Raw genomic sequence first — 16,201 nt, 5'->3', positions numbered from 1 at the left:
GGAAGAAGAATAGAAGTTATTTGGACAATAAGGCAGGGGATATGTTTATGATTGTGGTTTGTTGGGAGATATGGAGGGAGAGAAAAGTACGTATCTTCTTAATAAAAAAAAGTTCTATTGATTTTGTTTTACAAAATATCCTTCAATTTTTGAGAAGCTGGAGCACTCTCTATCTATTTAAGACTAATTCTGAGATACAAAACTTTTGGAAGAGATTTGAAAGCTTGGCATCGCCTTCCAAAATTTAATTTTTTTTTTTTACCATTACCCTCCTGTATATATCATGTAATCTGTATCGGTTTTTTGTTATAAAATAAATTAGGGGATAGCTCTCTGTTGCCTCCCTTTTCCCTTCAAAAAAAAGAATTGGGATTACAGGATAGTTTAATTATCCATCCTTTGCTCTGCAGACTGAAATAGTCTGCCACTGTGCCATTTTTATTCTGACTACGAGAGAAGAGGGCAGGGAATAAAGTGGCGCATCGGAGTTTCTTTGCCATTGCCAACCTTTTGTTGAATTCTATTCCGAAAGGCCGGTAATGCTTGGATGACATCACACCATAAGCTGGAGCAACGCTGTACGAGTCTCCAGCTGTAAGAGAGTCTCACCTTTCTATGATAAGCCCGCTGTACTTATCCCCTCCAAAGGTCGGATTCTTTTGAGAGCATCCCCCAACCCTGGGTAGATGGGTTTTTATTGCACAACTTTCCATACCCCATCTCATCAGGACTGTGTTGTAGTACTATGTTTGCATATCTTCAAAGTGAAATGCTCATGATCTTTTTACCAAAAAAAAAAAAAAAAAAAAAAAGCTCACGATCTCAAGACTGCTGCTGGGCATCTTTCTATTGCTGCTGCTGTCCTATGTCTTCGATCCACACTGATTTCTGTGCAGCAAATCCACTATGAACTGGAGCTGGAGCTCCTCTCTTTCTATTTTACTTAGTATTACACTTCAGGATATATTCTGCTTCTTTCTGCAGTTCACGCTTAAAATCTCCTCAATGTGCTTATTGTCTTTCATCGCAGTATTCGGTGGTTGCTTTGGTCAACAGAAATTGACCGACCTTTTCAACTCACTTATTGGCTTCTACTCTGCATCAAACTTTCTTCATAACAATGCATGGGGGGTTTGCTCTTCCTTTTTGTTGTTCCTGGAGTTTCCTCTTTCTCAGTTTTTTAGGACTAATTCCGCATGTTCTGAGTTCTTCTGTTTATACTTTGGGTCCGTAAATTGTGCACTGTTACTATTATTATCTTATTAATAAAGCTTTGGCTTCCACTTTTATACCAAAAAAAAAAAAAAAAAAATCTTGGGAAACTCATCGAGAAACGAAAACCAGAGCACTCTAATCTATTCTCAAGAGAAACGCGTTTCAGGAGTTCCGAACGTGTGTGCACGTTGCGCTCTGCAATGGGGACCTTCGAAGCGAGCCCACCCGCAGCTTTCAGTTCTTTAAAGTTTTCGCCGTACCCCACTCTGTCTCTAAATTTATCCCAATTCTTCCTTTATTCCCCTTATAATTTTCTTGGTTCTTTCCGTTTGATTTCCCCCACTTCGCATTTCTCTCATATTTTTTCCCCTAAATTTCATAACCGGTGGATTATTTAGCAAAGGAATCATTTTTTAGATTTTTTTGCCATATTCGTTGTAAGAAATTGCTATTTTTGGTAAGATATTTTTCAGGATCAAAGAAGTACAAGGATTGAATTTTCTCGGTGAGTTGGTTTGGATGGAGGAAATTGAAGAACTGGCGTGTTGGCCTACAACAGCGTCATGGGGTAAGGGTACGACCTATTCAATGTCCTTGGATGCGTCGTGGTGTCGGCTCTCTCTTTAATTCATGGGTCTTGGAATCCGTATTAATTCCGGCAGGTTGGGAGGGTGGAGGAGAATCCTCATTTCGGCTCGACTTGGTGTGGGGTGTGGGAGATTCTGGTGAATTTTCTTTCTTCTTTGCCATTTGGGAGGCTTTGCAAGGGATGGATTTTGGGAATCTTTAGGGACGGGGGGTTTTGGAACGGGTTTGTGGTTGTGAAGTGTTTTTCGTGTTTCTGGATTCTGAGTTTTAGGGTTGAAATTCATGGGTTTTATGCTTTGTTTGGATTGGTGGTACATGAGAAAGTAATAGGCTTTCGGATGGTTTTTTGGCGTTTTTTCCCCTTGTGAAATAAAAGAAGGTTTTTTGGTGGAGTTTGGGAAGCAACGCTGTGATCTCTTTGAAAATCTATTCCAAGCAGAATTTTCTAGTGCAAGGTTGTAATTATTCGTCCGTTCCGGTTTCTTTGATTGGAGCGTAATGTTCTGGTTGTTTAGTTTTGAAGGAGCAAGCTTTCGTGATTAGTCTCTTTGGTGGGGTTAAATTGTTCATTTCGGATTTGATCTTCTGCCTCTTCTTCTTTCTCTCTTTACGTCCTTTTTTTTTTAAAAAAAAATATGTGGGGCTGGCCATGTTTGCCAAACTGATTATTGTTTTTGTACGTTTTGGTGCATAGAAGAGTAGGTTTGGTGGGGTTTTGTGTGGGATTTTTTTTAGCTGATGGTGCACCTTTGAGGGGAGCGAATTTGGTAATTTTATTGTGAGTCCATGCACATCTGCTTGTGACAGCAGGAGTTTTGAATTCGATGATCTTGGTTTTCTCATCCTTTGAAAACTTTATTGGGCTTGGAGTTTCTCTGTACTAGGAAAAATATTTTCTTTCTTTTCCTTGTTTTTTCCCCTAGGTGGGGTGGTGTCTTTTGGGAGAGGGTAATCTCTGCAGTAACAATAATGCAGTGATCTCTTTTAGTCGTTTTAGTGTTGAACACTAAAATTAAGTAGCTTCCCTGTTAGTCCTTCTTCGTTTGGATATGACATCTAAAGGTTTTAGTTTTCAACAATTGTTTTCTCATTTAAATTTAATACAATCAAGCGTTGTTTTCTTATTGAATTCTCTAACTATTATGTTAGCTGATCTTTTTTCCCCTTGTTCTGGAGGCATTTCTGATATTAGACAGCTGAGATATGATGGTGAAGAGAGTCCTGTTTATGATTAAGCAGCATGCATGGTAGGAAACGGAACAAGGGGCAATCAATCTTCAATAGATTGGTGCCACGAAACAAAATGAAGTGCTTGTTTTCCGGGGAACAATTGAGAATGAATGACATGATTCGGTCATCTGAGTCTATGTCCACCAAAGACTGCTCAGCCAGTGGGTATTCTTCTCAAAATGTTGAGTGTGAGCAGAGGCTTGACACTGGCAACATAGAAGAAGCTGAATCTTCTCTTCGTGATGGCGTATGTCTGAACTATGAGGTTGGTCGTTATTTGTTGTCTTGTCTTTTTACCTTGGTAATTATGGAACTTTGTAGTGAAGGAGCAATTTATTCTGAACATCTCATGGTGTTGAAACCATGACTTTTTTTGTTACTTTCAGTATTTTTATCCTACTTTATATGATTGTTACTGGAGTTTTGTGCACATAGCTTAGCTAACTGTCTTAAAAAGCAAAACTCTCATAACATTATGGAGTCTCTACATATGTTGCTTTGATAAGTCCTCAGAAAACTGTGGCTTTTCATTGGTAGTTGTTAGACATTTATTTTAGCATGGATTTGTTTTTGCCATCATTCATCTTTGGTCACAAAACTGTACTCAAAGATGCGTAATTGCTATTGTCCTTGTCTTCATTGGGTAAAAATATTTTCTAAAACATATGTTTCAGTTATGTCCTTTCTATGATGCTTTTACAAAGAACTTCTTCTTGTAGTGGAGTTTGTACAATCATTACTCAAGGAAACTATGATTAAAATTTATTTTTTTCTTGTATGATAGAAGTTTTTTGACTTTTAATTGTAAGGTCATGTCCTTTTATGGTGGGCCCATATATTTGCATCATCATCAATATCCACCATTTCATGTATCTAACATGAAATCTTAGAATAATTTCCTGTTGGAAAATAGAGAGTGAGTGGGTGGAATGGAAATAGAGAAGATTGTGAGAAGAAGAAGCTTACTCATTCCCTTTTCATGTCATAAGTCTTAATCTGGTGTATATAAAGTTCTTTTGGTCACATTTAAGTAAGAATCCTGTTCTACCTGGAATCTTAGAGTAGGATAGCGAGGACAACATTTAGGTTTTGAGTCAAAAAGATTTAGGCTAAATGAATTAGCTTCCAATGAGGAAATGAAGAGGAATATTTATGGTATTAAAATGGCTGCGGTGTTTTGTTGGCAATTTATTTTGTAAAACATTAAAGTTCTAATTCTTTTTGAAATAAATGGTGTAATAGTAATGATAGGGTGAATTTTAAAATTAATTTATGTCATGTGGGCTGTGCACTTGACTGCTAAGAGAGAACACAAACAGATGCACACACTGCATGGGTGGGGGTTGAAGCAGACAACTCGTTCAAGATCTATCACATTTTCTTCTCCACCTTTACTTTTCATATCCTCTCTCTCTCTCTCTCTCTCTCTCTCTCTCTCATATTTGGATATCCAACTCTAGATCTCCTATTCTTGGTCCTATATATTTTTCCTTTTTTTTTAATTTTTATAAAGTATATGATCAGCATGTGGAGGTATTGTTGGGTCACTGAGTCGAGTGTGGGTCAACATAAATAGTGGGCTTGGTATGGGTTTATTCTTGTCAACGTCATTATAACTGGATTGGCTGTGGGTTAAGCCCTTTTTCGGGCTCAAACCTTTGTTTGACCTGAATTGAACCCAACCGAACCTGGCCCATTGCTGCCTCTGGCTTCAGTCCGCCATGCAGCTGTATCTTTCACTTATTCTGGTTCTATTGGTAAAATTAGGATGGAGTTCTGCTGAATTAGCTCTCTCTAAATTTAAACATGGGTGCACAGTTCACTGTGGTTTGCCTGTCTTCTTTTGATTATATTTTGTTTCTGGTTAATGTTATTGTCTAGGAACTCTGGTGTCACTACCAACCTTGCAGAGATCAGACGCTTTCTTATGCTGCAATCTGCATATATAGATCACTTGTTTATGTCAGCATTTAAATATTGAGCAAAGCAACAAAACAGATTCCAGATAGAACTTTTTTTCAGATCCTTTATAGGTGTAAACTTTGTATACCATGGCCATTAAGATGATGGTGATTAGTAGGATTGCAATATTCACATCATATAAATGTGACCCTGCTGGTGGAACTCAACAAACATGAATTTTGCAGGAAGCGAGAGCATTGCTTGGAAGGTTAGAATATCAAAGAGGAAATATAGAAGCTGCACTTCGTGTATTTAATGGAATAGACATTGCTGCAATAGCTCCTAAGATGAAAATATCCATTTCTAAAATTACAAAACGTCACAAGTCTCGTTCCCGCTGGGATGTGCCACCGATGTCCATACATGCTGTTGGTCTGCTTGTTGAAGCAATATACCTTAAAGCAAGAGCACTGCAAGATCTTGGCAGGTTTAGAGGTATGTATCCTGATGAATAATTGAACTGGTTGACGTGCATTATATATGTATTTTTTGTTGTGTTCGTATTCTGAATTAGTCTTTAGTCTGAAGTTCCTTAGCCATTGTTTTTTCAAATCAAGGATGGCTAGCCAGCAGGATCACTAATATGATATATATTACTTCCATTAATGAAACTAGGAACCATAACCTCTTTCTAATGCGTGCCACTGAGTAGAGGGGTGCCAATCAGCGGACCCAAGTCACTTTGGCCATTTCACACACTTCTCATCTGTCTTTTTAATACGTCAATGATCAAAATCCTCATCAAATCTACTTATAAGTTGTAGCCTTTTTGGTTTCACATTTCATCCAGTCCCTTGTTATGTTCTGTTTTCCTATTAGATTCTCCAGTTGTAATCTAGATTTAACCGATCCTTTGAACTCCTTCTACTTTTGATGTATGTTTCCATTTCCACTCTGATGGGTTGGTTGGGCAAGTCATCAGCAAGTTAGGTTTCTATTCCTAGATGGTCTACCTTCTTTTGTTATAAGAAGAAAGTTATACAATGTCAAGTACTCTGTCAACTCATTAGAATTGCAAAATGGTTTCTCTCTCTCTTTGATGTTTTTAAGCTACATAGGTTTACGATTAAAGTACCACATTGCCATTTTCATTCTTACTTCCTAAGATATGGTTGGATTGTTGGAGTATGATCTGTCTATTTTATGCCATATGCACATATCCTGTTTATGCATTATTGATTTAGTTATTTATATTTTTTGTATCATATAATTAGAATGAAGGCAATATAGATTTCTCAAAACATGTGCTATTGTATGTTAGGGTGATGTAAAATTCAAGGAAGTGACATTATTATCAATGACTAATTTGGGTCTATTCTAGGAAGGTTAATCATTTGAGATGTATCATTTCTTAGGGAATTCAGTGAAATACAAATAGGATTTTTTTGTATTAGAGCAAGTATATCATAGACTTCTGGGATGGCTAATTTGATGGATATAATATATGAGATTCTTTTATTGATACCCTGACATGTACAAGGGAGCAATGGAATTTATGAGTTGTGGTAAGACCACCGAGTTTCTAATTGTGGTGGACCTACACTAAGGGTTGACAGTAAGTCCACTAGATGTTGCCCTAGATTTCTGATATTTCAGAATATTCTGCACTCTTCATATCATTATCTGAATGGTATGGATCTTTTCAACATTGCAGTGCAAAACTGGAAAGTTGGAGTAAAGGAGTATAGGGTGGAAAACAAATCAAAACAAAAAATGAAGTATTTGATGTGCATGTCCTCTGGAATGCTAACAAAAGCAATAATTTGGTTGGAATTGGTAGCCATAAAATACACTGGTGTTTTTGTTGGTTACGTTAAAAGAGTCTTCTAGTCGTTGACACTGCTCGAGTGGTTTTGGACATTTTGGTAATACCATCTCTACCTTGCCTTTAAATTTGTTCACTCTTCTAATAGAGGGCAGTGCTATGGAAGCATGGGACTTATAAGCTGATAAGTGCAATCCATTTCGTGGATATGTGCAAAGGGTGTATTTATCAAAATAGTAAAAATTGTTGGACCTATTTAGAGTCCCTTCAAGTTTGTGACTGTAAAAGTCTGTCCTAGCTTTTCATGCTAAATAGTAAAATTGACCTTAGCTTCTCATGCTGCCATTATATGAATGTTTTATGTACCAATTTATAGTAAAGCATAAAGGCATATCCTAGATAATCTGGTGGGCAGATTGAGTGAGAGCACTGTATGTGAGTCTGCTTGTTCAAGCTTGAGAAGTAAATGTTGAAGTGTGTAATGTGGCTAATCTTATTCTACTCTGGTTTTGCAGAAGCTGCTCAAACATGCAACATTATTCTGGATACTGTAGAATCTGCATTGCCTGAAGCCTTACCTGAGAATTTTACTGCTGATTGCAAATTACAGGAGACTGTGTGCAAGGCAGCTGAGTTGCTCCCAGAGCTATGGAAACTGGCTGGCTTCTTGCATGAAGCCATCTCATCATACCGGAGAGCCCTTCTTAGTCATTGGAACCTTGATTCTGAGACTCTTGCAAAGATACAAAAAGAATTTGCTATTTTTCTTCTTTATGGAGGTTGTGATGCAAGTCCTTCTAACCTCCGTTCCCACATGGATGGTTCTTTTATACCTAGAAACAACACAGAAGAGGCTATTCTTCTATTGATGATTCTCCTGAGGAAGTTTTCTCTAAAGAAGGTTGAGTGGGACCCATCTGCCATTGATCACCTCATTTTTGCTCTGTCTGTATCTGGCCAGCTGAATTCTCTAGCCAACCAGATTGAAGAGTCATTACCTGATGTCTCGGAGAGGAAGGAATGCTATTATACCCTTGCATTATGTTACTTAGGGGAAGATGATAATTTAACTGCTTTGAACCTACTTAAAAAGTTATTGAGCGCCAGGGAGGATCCAAACTGTGTTAAAGCATTATTGCTAGCTTCAAAGATTTGTGGGGAGCACAGTGCTTATGCAGAAGAAGGTGTTTCTTTTGCACGCAGGGCACTTTCTAATTTGCATAAAGGTTGTGATCAAATGGACAGTGTTGCCAATTGTCTGCTGGGTATTTCTCTTTCAGCTCAGGCTAGATCTTCTACCTCCGATTCAGATAGAGTTTCTAGGCAGGCTGAAGCACTTGTGGTTTTGGAAAAGGCTGAACAAATGATGCTTGGAAAAGATCATAGGATCTTATTTAATCTCAGCCTAGAAAATGCTGAGCAGAGGAAGTTGGATGCAGCACTTCATTATGCAAAGCAGCTTTTGAAAATAGCAGCTGGATCAAATGTCAAGGAATGGATTCTGTTAGCTCGGATATTGTCTGCTCAAAAAAGGTTTATTGATGCTGAGACTATGGTGAATGCTGCTCTGGATCAGACTGGCAAATGGAGCCAGGGAGAGCTATTGAAAACTAAAGCTAAAGTTCAGATTGCACAGGGGCAACTGAAGAATGCAATCGAAACATACACTCATGTTCTTTCCATTATTCACCTACAGGCCAAAAGCTCTAGTATTGTGATAAAGTCTTCAAAGGTTGTACAATAACACAGTCCTTCCTCTGGAGCCTGTTATGAAGATGTTTTATAAATACTTACTGATATTTGCTGCTAAGTAGCTTTTTTTATATTAATAAAGTTTATTTGAATTTCATTTAGCTAAAATTATTTTATGTGATATGGTTTTGGTACTTAAACAAAATTCTCAGTATGTAACTGTGCTGTGTATCTTAATGTAATGCCTTTTCTATTTGAATATTTGAAATGTTTTCTTTTATGTTTACTTTTCCTATCACTGATGGCAGGGTGGAAAATGTGACAGAAGTTTGGAAATGGAGACATGGCTTGATCTGGCTAATGTCTACATAAGTATGTCGCAATGGAGGGATGCTGAAGTTTGTCTTTCAAAATTAAAGGGTTTTAGTCCATTATCTGCTTTAGGGTGGCATGCTGCAGGTACTTAGTTACTTGTTAATGCCTTTCTTGCATCATTTATTTGAGCTGTATGCTAGCTCAAGTTGCTCACTGTTGTATATAGGCTGTGGTCAGATTAACTATTGAATTTTGAGTTCTACATAAAAAAAAGCTAAAAACCTTTACCTAGAAAGTTTTTTCCATATAAACCATAAAATTATTCCGTATATAAACAATCTTCTTTTATGTATTTGCAAATTAAGACCTCCCTTACCCTGGAAATTCTCTAATAGCACTTCAAGTAAACTTTCTGCCACCCATAATTGAATATGTACTACATTTTCTTTCGTCACTCTCCTCACTCAGCCCTTTAGAGCTTCTATGTATTGAGCTTCTCATGCTCCTGATTGTTTTCGTCTTCAGTTTTCAGCAATGATTGAAATCTCTAGTGGCAGTGGTGGCATTGAGGGGCATGACTAGCTTAGTAGCTAGAAGCTCCTAATTAGGGCTGAGTGAGGAGAATCATCGGAAGAAATAAAATAAAGACCTGTTTGGTACTTCGGAAAATAATATGAGAGTGAAAAAGCTCTAGTGATTTGGTGATGCACCAGACAATTAAATCAAGAAAAAATTACCCAAATATTCAATATTATTACATGTTTGGAAATTCACAGGAAAAATCTTTTTTTATCCATTACTTTTTCTTCGCTCATTGATCCTGCTTATCAAAACATTTTCATTGTCCTTCTTTTCACTTTTTTCTTTGCTTTTGTGAAAAATTATCCATTATGGAAAGCAAAGGTTTCCATGTTATGTGAAACCTTCATTGTACTTATTCCAGTCCGGTTGTTAATATTTCAGGGAAGCTGTATGAAGCAAAAGGCCTGCAAAAAGAAGCTCTAGGAGCTTATACCAAAGCACTGGATTTAGAGCCCAGACACGTTGCAAGCTTGATCTCTACAGCTACTGTCCTGAGACAGATTGGTGATCAGCCAATGGCTGTTGTGAGAAGTTTCTTGACTGATGCACTGCGGCTGGACAGAACTAACCATATTGCTTGGTTTAATCTAGGTTTGCTTTATGAATCTGAGGGTGGCAGATCAGTAGTCGAGGCCACTGAATGTTTTCAGGCTGCTGCTCTTCTTGAAGAGACTGCACCAGTTGAACCATTCAGATGACTTCTTATCTAATGGAGGAATTTGTCTCTGTAAGCCATTGTGTGCCTACAAGGATATGTTCATTTTCTATAAAATACTATCATATTGCGGTTCAGAAATTGTGATCTGGAAAATCTGTCAAACTTAAACATGGTGTGACTTCGATGTTCATAGTTGTTTGTACTTTCTGGAATAATTAGGCATTTTTGAGGGCTAACAAACAACATATTCTTATTTAAATAAGTTATAGTGGAAGTTTGATTCAGAAAGGGGAACTGAACTGAAGGTGATGAACTCAAAGAGCATAGGTTCTCAATTAAGGATATGGTGTAGTTTTGTTGATAATGTCCGGTGAAACAAAGGTTTTGTTGATAATGTGTGGTGAAACAAAGTGATCTAAAGAGAAATATAATATTAACATTTATAGCTGCAGGTACTCTCAAAAAATGAGTAGGTCACTTCTTTCATAATGCACCATTCAGACTAGCATCTTTAAACCATAGGACTTGGTACTTCCTAGTTTTAAAGTACCAATAACTCTTTCTGTATCTTAGCAAACAGAATAGCCTTTGGCATCTATATATCAACAAAGATTCTTTTTTCAAGAAATTTTTTTTTTTGAATGGCCCATTGTATATAAATCTGCTGGAGAGGAGGGGATCAACCTGCAACGTAATGTTACATGTCAAAAACACCCTTGCTTACTTATGTTGACTAGCAGATACTAATGCTTTTGTCCAGAAATAGTCTTTGCTGTTTTTTAAGTTGCGCATGCATTAGCCTCCACACCAAGTCACATGGATCTGTTGTTTTTGGAAGCTTCTAGTTACATTAATTTTAGAAAAGCTTGTCAAATGAAAAAAAGATGAAGCTTGTTCATCTATTGCATTATTTACAAATATATATAATACACCAAGATCCACACAAAATCTCATGATTGTGAAAAATAAATAAAGAAAAAATACAATCCCACGATTGTGGGAAACAAATAAAGAAAAAAATTCAAATGATACAAAATCAAGGATAGTGGAGTTGATGAAAAAATTGATATATTTTCTATGGAAAAATTGTCATGCTTTTCAAATATATTTTTTCAAATATAATAATATTCTAATACTCCCCTCAAGTTGGAGCGTAAATATTATGGACCCCCAGCTTGTTACGAATATAATCAATCCTCGGACCTCTCAATGACTTAGTAAATATATCAGCTAGCTGATCATTAGAGCTCACAAAAGTTGTAGAAATAATATCAAACTGTAGCTTTTCTCGAACAAAATGACAATCTATTTCAATGTGCTTCGTACGCTCATGAAACATAGGGTTCGAGGCAATATGAAGAGCAGTCTGGTTATCACAGAATAACTTCATAGGCTCAGACTGAATAACCCCAAGCTCTCTTAAGAGGGACTTTAACCATACTAGCTCACATGTAGTTAAAGCCATAGCACGATATTCTGCCTTAGCACTGGAACGAGCAACAACTCTCCACTTCTTGCTCTTCCCTGAGATAATATTACCATCAAGAAAGACACAATACCCAGAGGTAGATCGTCTATCCGAGGGAGATCCTGCCTAATCTGTATTTGTATAACCAACTGCCTGGCTATGACCACGATCCTGGTAAAATAACCCTTTATCTGATGCACTCTTTAAATATCTAAGAATGCGAACAACAGCCTCCCAATGACAAACAGTAGGAGAGACGAGAAACTGGCTGACAACACTAATAGCAAAAGATATATCTGGTCTGGTGACTGTAAGATAATTCAGTTTTCTAACTAATCTCCGATATCTTCAAGGATTTGATAAAGGCTCCCCCTGATCGGGAATAAGTCGTACATTTGGGTCTATGGGAGTATCAACAGAATGAGACCCTAACATATTCATCTCCTCCAACATGTCAAGGACATACTTTCTCTGATTCACAACTATACCCTGATGAGATCGAGCAATCTCAATACCAAGAAAGTATCGTAACTCTCTTAGATCTTTGGTCTGAAATTGTTGATGTAAATAATCCTTCAGAGCAGTAATGCCATCACTATCATCACCAAGAATAATAATGTCATCTACATAGATAATAAAAAACATGCACTTGCCTGACTCCAAATATCTATAGAAAATTGAATGATCAGAAGTACTTCTGAGAAGACCGAACTAAAGAATAACAAAGCTGAACTTCCCAAATCAGGTCCGGAAAGATCGCTTCAGACCATATAATGACTTCTTCAACTGACATGCACTCCCCCTGATCAACATACCCAGGAGGTTGCTCCATATAAACCTCCTCGTGAAGATCTCCATGCAGAAATGCATTTTTAATATCCAGCTAATGAAGAGGCCAGTGAAAGATAGTAGCTAAACTCAGGAGAAGATGAATAGATGTGAGTTTGGCCACATGTGAGATGTATCAAGATAATCTTGGCCAAACACCTGAGTGAAACTCTTTGCAACCAGTCGAGCCTTCAATCTGTCAATCTACCCATCAGGAGAACACTCAATAGTATAAACTCAGCAACAACCAACAATGGACTTACTTAGAGGAAGTGGAATAAGGTTTCAAGTATCTAAAGTACGTAGCGCAGACATCTCATCATCCATCGTCTGTTTCTAGTCGGAATGAGCAAGTGCCTCTGTAACAGTACGAGGAATAGAGACTGAAGCAAGCGAGAAAATAGAAGCAGAATATCTGGGAGATAAAGATAGATAACTAACAAAACGATGAATGGGATATTTTGTTCGATTATCTTTGTGCAGAGCAATAGGAACATCCAGGTCAGAAGGAGCTGGTGTAGCAGGACTTCTGGCAGAGAAGCGACTGATGCCGGTGTTGAATCCGTGGGCTCAGCAGAAGTGATCCCATGTGGTGCACAACGTTGATATGTCTGAAAATTTGGTCGATCAAATCTAGATGGAGATAGAGGATGAGGAATGGGCACAGGTGATGAGGATATGTCTCCAGAGGGAAGAGATACAGGCAGTCCGATAGATACAGATTCCTCATGAGAGACAATAGACTTAGATTCAGGAGAAAAATAAGGAATGAACTCAAAGAATGTGACATCAGACGATATAAAGACATGATGAAGAACAGGAGAGTAGCACCTATATCACTGTTGGGACAGAGAATATTCAAGAAAGATATATTTTAAGGATCTCGAGGATAACTTATCATGATTAGGACCAGACTGATGGAAAAAACAGGTGCACCCAAAGACTCTAGAAGGTAAGACATACAGGGAGTTTCTAGAAAATAAAATCAAAAAGAAAATTTGATCATGCAACACGGATGAGGACATACGATTTATGAGATAACATGCAGCAAGGATAGCGATATCCCAAAAATAAAATAGGTACATGCATATGTATGAAAAGTGTCCGTGCTGTGTCAACAAGATGACGATTCTTGCGTTCTGCTATCCCATTTTGTTGAGACGTATGAGCACAAGATATCTGATGAGGAATCTCATGAGTAGTTATAAAGTTTTGAAAATTAGTAGATAAGTACTCACGGACATTATCACTTAGAAGAATTTTAATGGATGTATGAAACTGATTTAATTTCAGCATAAAATGCAGTAAAAATTGAAAATAATTCAGAATGATTATGTAATAAATAAACTCAAGTCATGCGAGAATAATTATCAATAAAAGTGACAAAATAGTTAAATTTTATAGAAAAAATAATTTTACTGGATCTTCAAATATCAGAATGAACAAGACTAAAGGGTGCTGAAGCACGTTTATTTGACCGACTAGAAAAAGGACTAGGATTCTGCTTTCCTAACTGACACGACTCATAATTTAACTCACGGACACCAGACACCATCTTTTGAAGATTTTGGAGATGAGGATGATCGGCTGTGAATTTGAAGAGGCGTAGCAGCAACTGCACACACTGGTGGTCCAGACAGTTCATACAAATCACGAGACTCAAAATCAGAATCAATCGTCCTCCCTGTTTTCAAGTCCTACACCACTACAGAATCAGAAAAAAAGATAACTGAGCAGTGCAATTGTTTAGTTAATTGGCTAATAGATATTAAATTAATAAAAAAATCAGGAATATATAAAACAGAAGACAAGGACAAATTAGGATGAAGAGAAACAGTTCTACCTCTAACTGGAGTAGTGGATCCATTAGCTAAAATAACATGTGGTTAGATTTGTGATTCAATGGTATGGGAAAAATTATGTTTGTACCCAGATATATGATCAGAGGCATCAGAATCAAAAATTCAAGGAGCAAGATTACTTGATGAGTGACTAAGACAGATAGTCGGATTACCATGTTGTACTAGAGCAGTGATGGATGAGGAAGCTTGCTGTGATGTCTGAAATTGAAGAAATCGTATATACTTTTCTCCAGAGATCGTAATACTGTTAGAAGTCGGGGCTGACACTACTGAGTTGTTCTCTGCTGATTGAGTCTGCACATTATGTGCAGTCTACTATGAAAATTTATGAAGAGTGTAATAGATATCCCGGTGTGCCCATGATGATTATAGTGGATGCACCAGGGGCGACCACCACCACGACCACCTCTACCACCATGACCTCGACGACCACCTTGTCCATCTCTAAAATCTGAATCTCCTGAGGACTGAGTGAACAAAGCGAAGTGGTCGAAGGATAAAGTTGCATCAGGATAGTTTACCCCTGTGGATGTCCAGAGTAAACGTGAGTAAACATCTATAGGAGGGTATAGAATTTAAACTAAGGATCTAGGTGCGAACACCCTTTAACTCTGGATGAATTCTATGGAGATATAAGATAGCAATCAGACGATCCCACTGAACCTGCTGGACCCAAATATTAGGAGAAAATGGTAATAGCTCATGTAACTCAGTGGCAAGTGACTGATGGTGCCCCAGATAAGATTGCATATTAGAGTCTCTCTATCGGAGATAAAAAAGAGAACTAATTACATCGTACAAGTGTGTAGATTTGCTCGAGTATAATTCTCAAGTGTGGATCCAGGTACCATAACATGTACGGATCGGTCTGAAGATAGAAAGTAGGTTAGAATCAATGGTCTACCAAATCAAACCAAGAATCTGAGCATCGACTTTTTTCCACTGGTCTTGACTAACAATAGGGATCTGATCAATAGAGGATGTAAGATGGTCAGAAACATCCTAACCTTTGCACTATAACTCCACAGATGTAGTCTATGACGAATAATTTTTACCATTCAATTTGTCAGCAGCGATCATAGCGGATTCGGTGAGGACATATGTGTTCACCTTGAAGGTGGGTGTGGTGGATGTGGCTGTAACATCCGAAATAGAAGCCATTGGATAATGATTTTGAATTGAAGAGAGATCCAATCAAGGGCAGCAAGAAAATCTGGACAAGAAGAATAGCGGTTGTTGCTGTTCAGAATAGATTTTTATAGAGAAAATAAGATTTGGACAGACTGGAAGGGCCGGCGAGATTGAGACTGACCGGCGGTTGCTGTAGCTAGACACTAGGATAGCAGCGGTGACAAGCCTCTGCTGATTTGCAAAACACGCGACAAAAAAATTGGCAACCTTTTAATTTGCTGCTTGCGACTAGGAAGATAGCAGCGGACTGAAAAGATCAGAAATTTGTGGCTGTTGATCTGAACAAACAGCAGCGTTGAACAGAAAAGAGTAGCGATAAGGACTGCTACAGCGGACAGAGAAGACAAAGGGGCCTACCGGATAGAGACAGGACAATGGTGAGGACTGCTGCAGGACAAAGGATGGCGGCTAGGGTTTCTCCTCCTTTGGCTCTGATACCATGTCAAATGGGAGAAAGATGAAGCTTGTTCATCTATTGCATTGTTTACAAATATATATAATACACCAAGATCCACACAATATCTCATGATTGTCGGAAATAAATAAAGAAAATATACAATCCCATGATTGTGGGAAACAAATAAAGAAAAAATTCAAATGATACAAAATCAAGGATAGTGGAGTTGATGGAGAAATTGATATATTTCCTATAGAGGAATTGTCGTGCTTTTCAAATATATCTTTTCAAATATAATAATATTCCAACAAGCTAATTCCTGATTTTTAGCATGTGAATATTTTAGCTTGTCATCCTTCTATTTGATGTCATAAACCTGGATTAAAAGTTGAACACAGGCATGGTGTGCCCATCTTTATTGCCCTAAAATTTCATATATTTACTAATT

General features: G+C 37.7%; 1 protein-coding gene across 8 annotated transcripts; it reads left to right on the top strand.

Annotated features, from left to right (window-relative positions):
* The first annotated feature begins 1,434 nt into the window (after positions 1-1,434).
* LOC105054454 (protein NPGR2) lies at positions 1,435-10,197 on the top strand. Of its 8 annotated transcripts, XM_010935958.4 has the most exons (7): positions 1,435-1,783; positions 1,878-1,940; positions 2,980-3,298; positions 5,181-5,430; positions 7,276-8,492; positions 8,761-8,911; positions 9,731-10,197. In XM_010935958.4, exons 3-7 carry the CDS (start codon positions 3,044-3,046, stop codon positions 10,045-10,047), a joined length of 2,190 nt encoding a protein of 729 aa, XP_010934260.1. In that variant the 5' UTR covers positions 1,435-1,783; positions 1,878-1,940; positions 2,980-3,043; the 3' UTR covers positions 10,048-10,197. The 8 variants fall into 8 exon arrangements, with proteins under 8 accessions (XP_010934260.1, XP_010934261.1, XP_019709379.1 ...); XM_010935959.4 differs by lacking the exon at positions 1,878-1,940 and having other exon boundaries at positions 2,996-3,298; XM_019853820.3 differs by lacking the exon at positions 1,878-1,940 and having other exon boundaries at positions 1,435-1,789; positions 2,996-3,298.
* Positions 10,198-16,201: the final 6,004 nt, after the last annotated feature.

Source organism: Elaeis guineensis, chromosome 11, assembly GCF_000442705.2.
Source record: "Elaeis guineensis isolate ETL-2024a chromosome 11, EG11, whole genome shotgun sequence".
NCBI classification, from domain to species: Eukaryota; Viridiplantae; Streptophyta; class Magnoliopsida; order Arecales; family Arecaceae; genus Elaeis; species Elaeis guineensis.
Note: the sequence above shows the minus strand (reverse complement) of the source record. Positions and strands in the feature narration are given on the sequence as shown.

What these genes read in the sequence shown, in the direction of transcription:
- LOC105054454 (XM_010935959.4), top strand. Translation starts at nt 3,044, where the DNA reads ATGCATGGTAGGAAACGGAACAAGGGGCAATCAATCTTCAATAGATTG. An exon ending in AGATCTTGGCAGGTTTAGAG is followed by an intron (nt 5,431 to 7,275) that starts GTATGTATCCTG and finishes CTGGTTTTGCAG; the next exon opens with AAGCTGCTCAAACATGCAAC. An exon ending in TTGTGATAAAGTCTTCAAAG is followed by an intron (nt 8,493 to 8,760) that starts GTTGTACAATAA and finishes CACTGATGGCAG; the next exon opens with GGTGGAAAATGTGACAGAAG.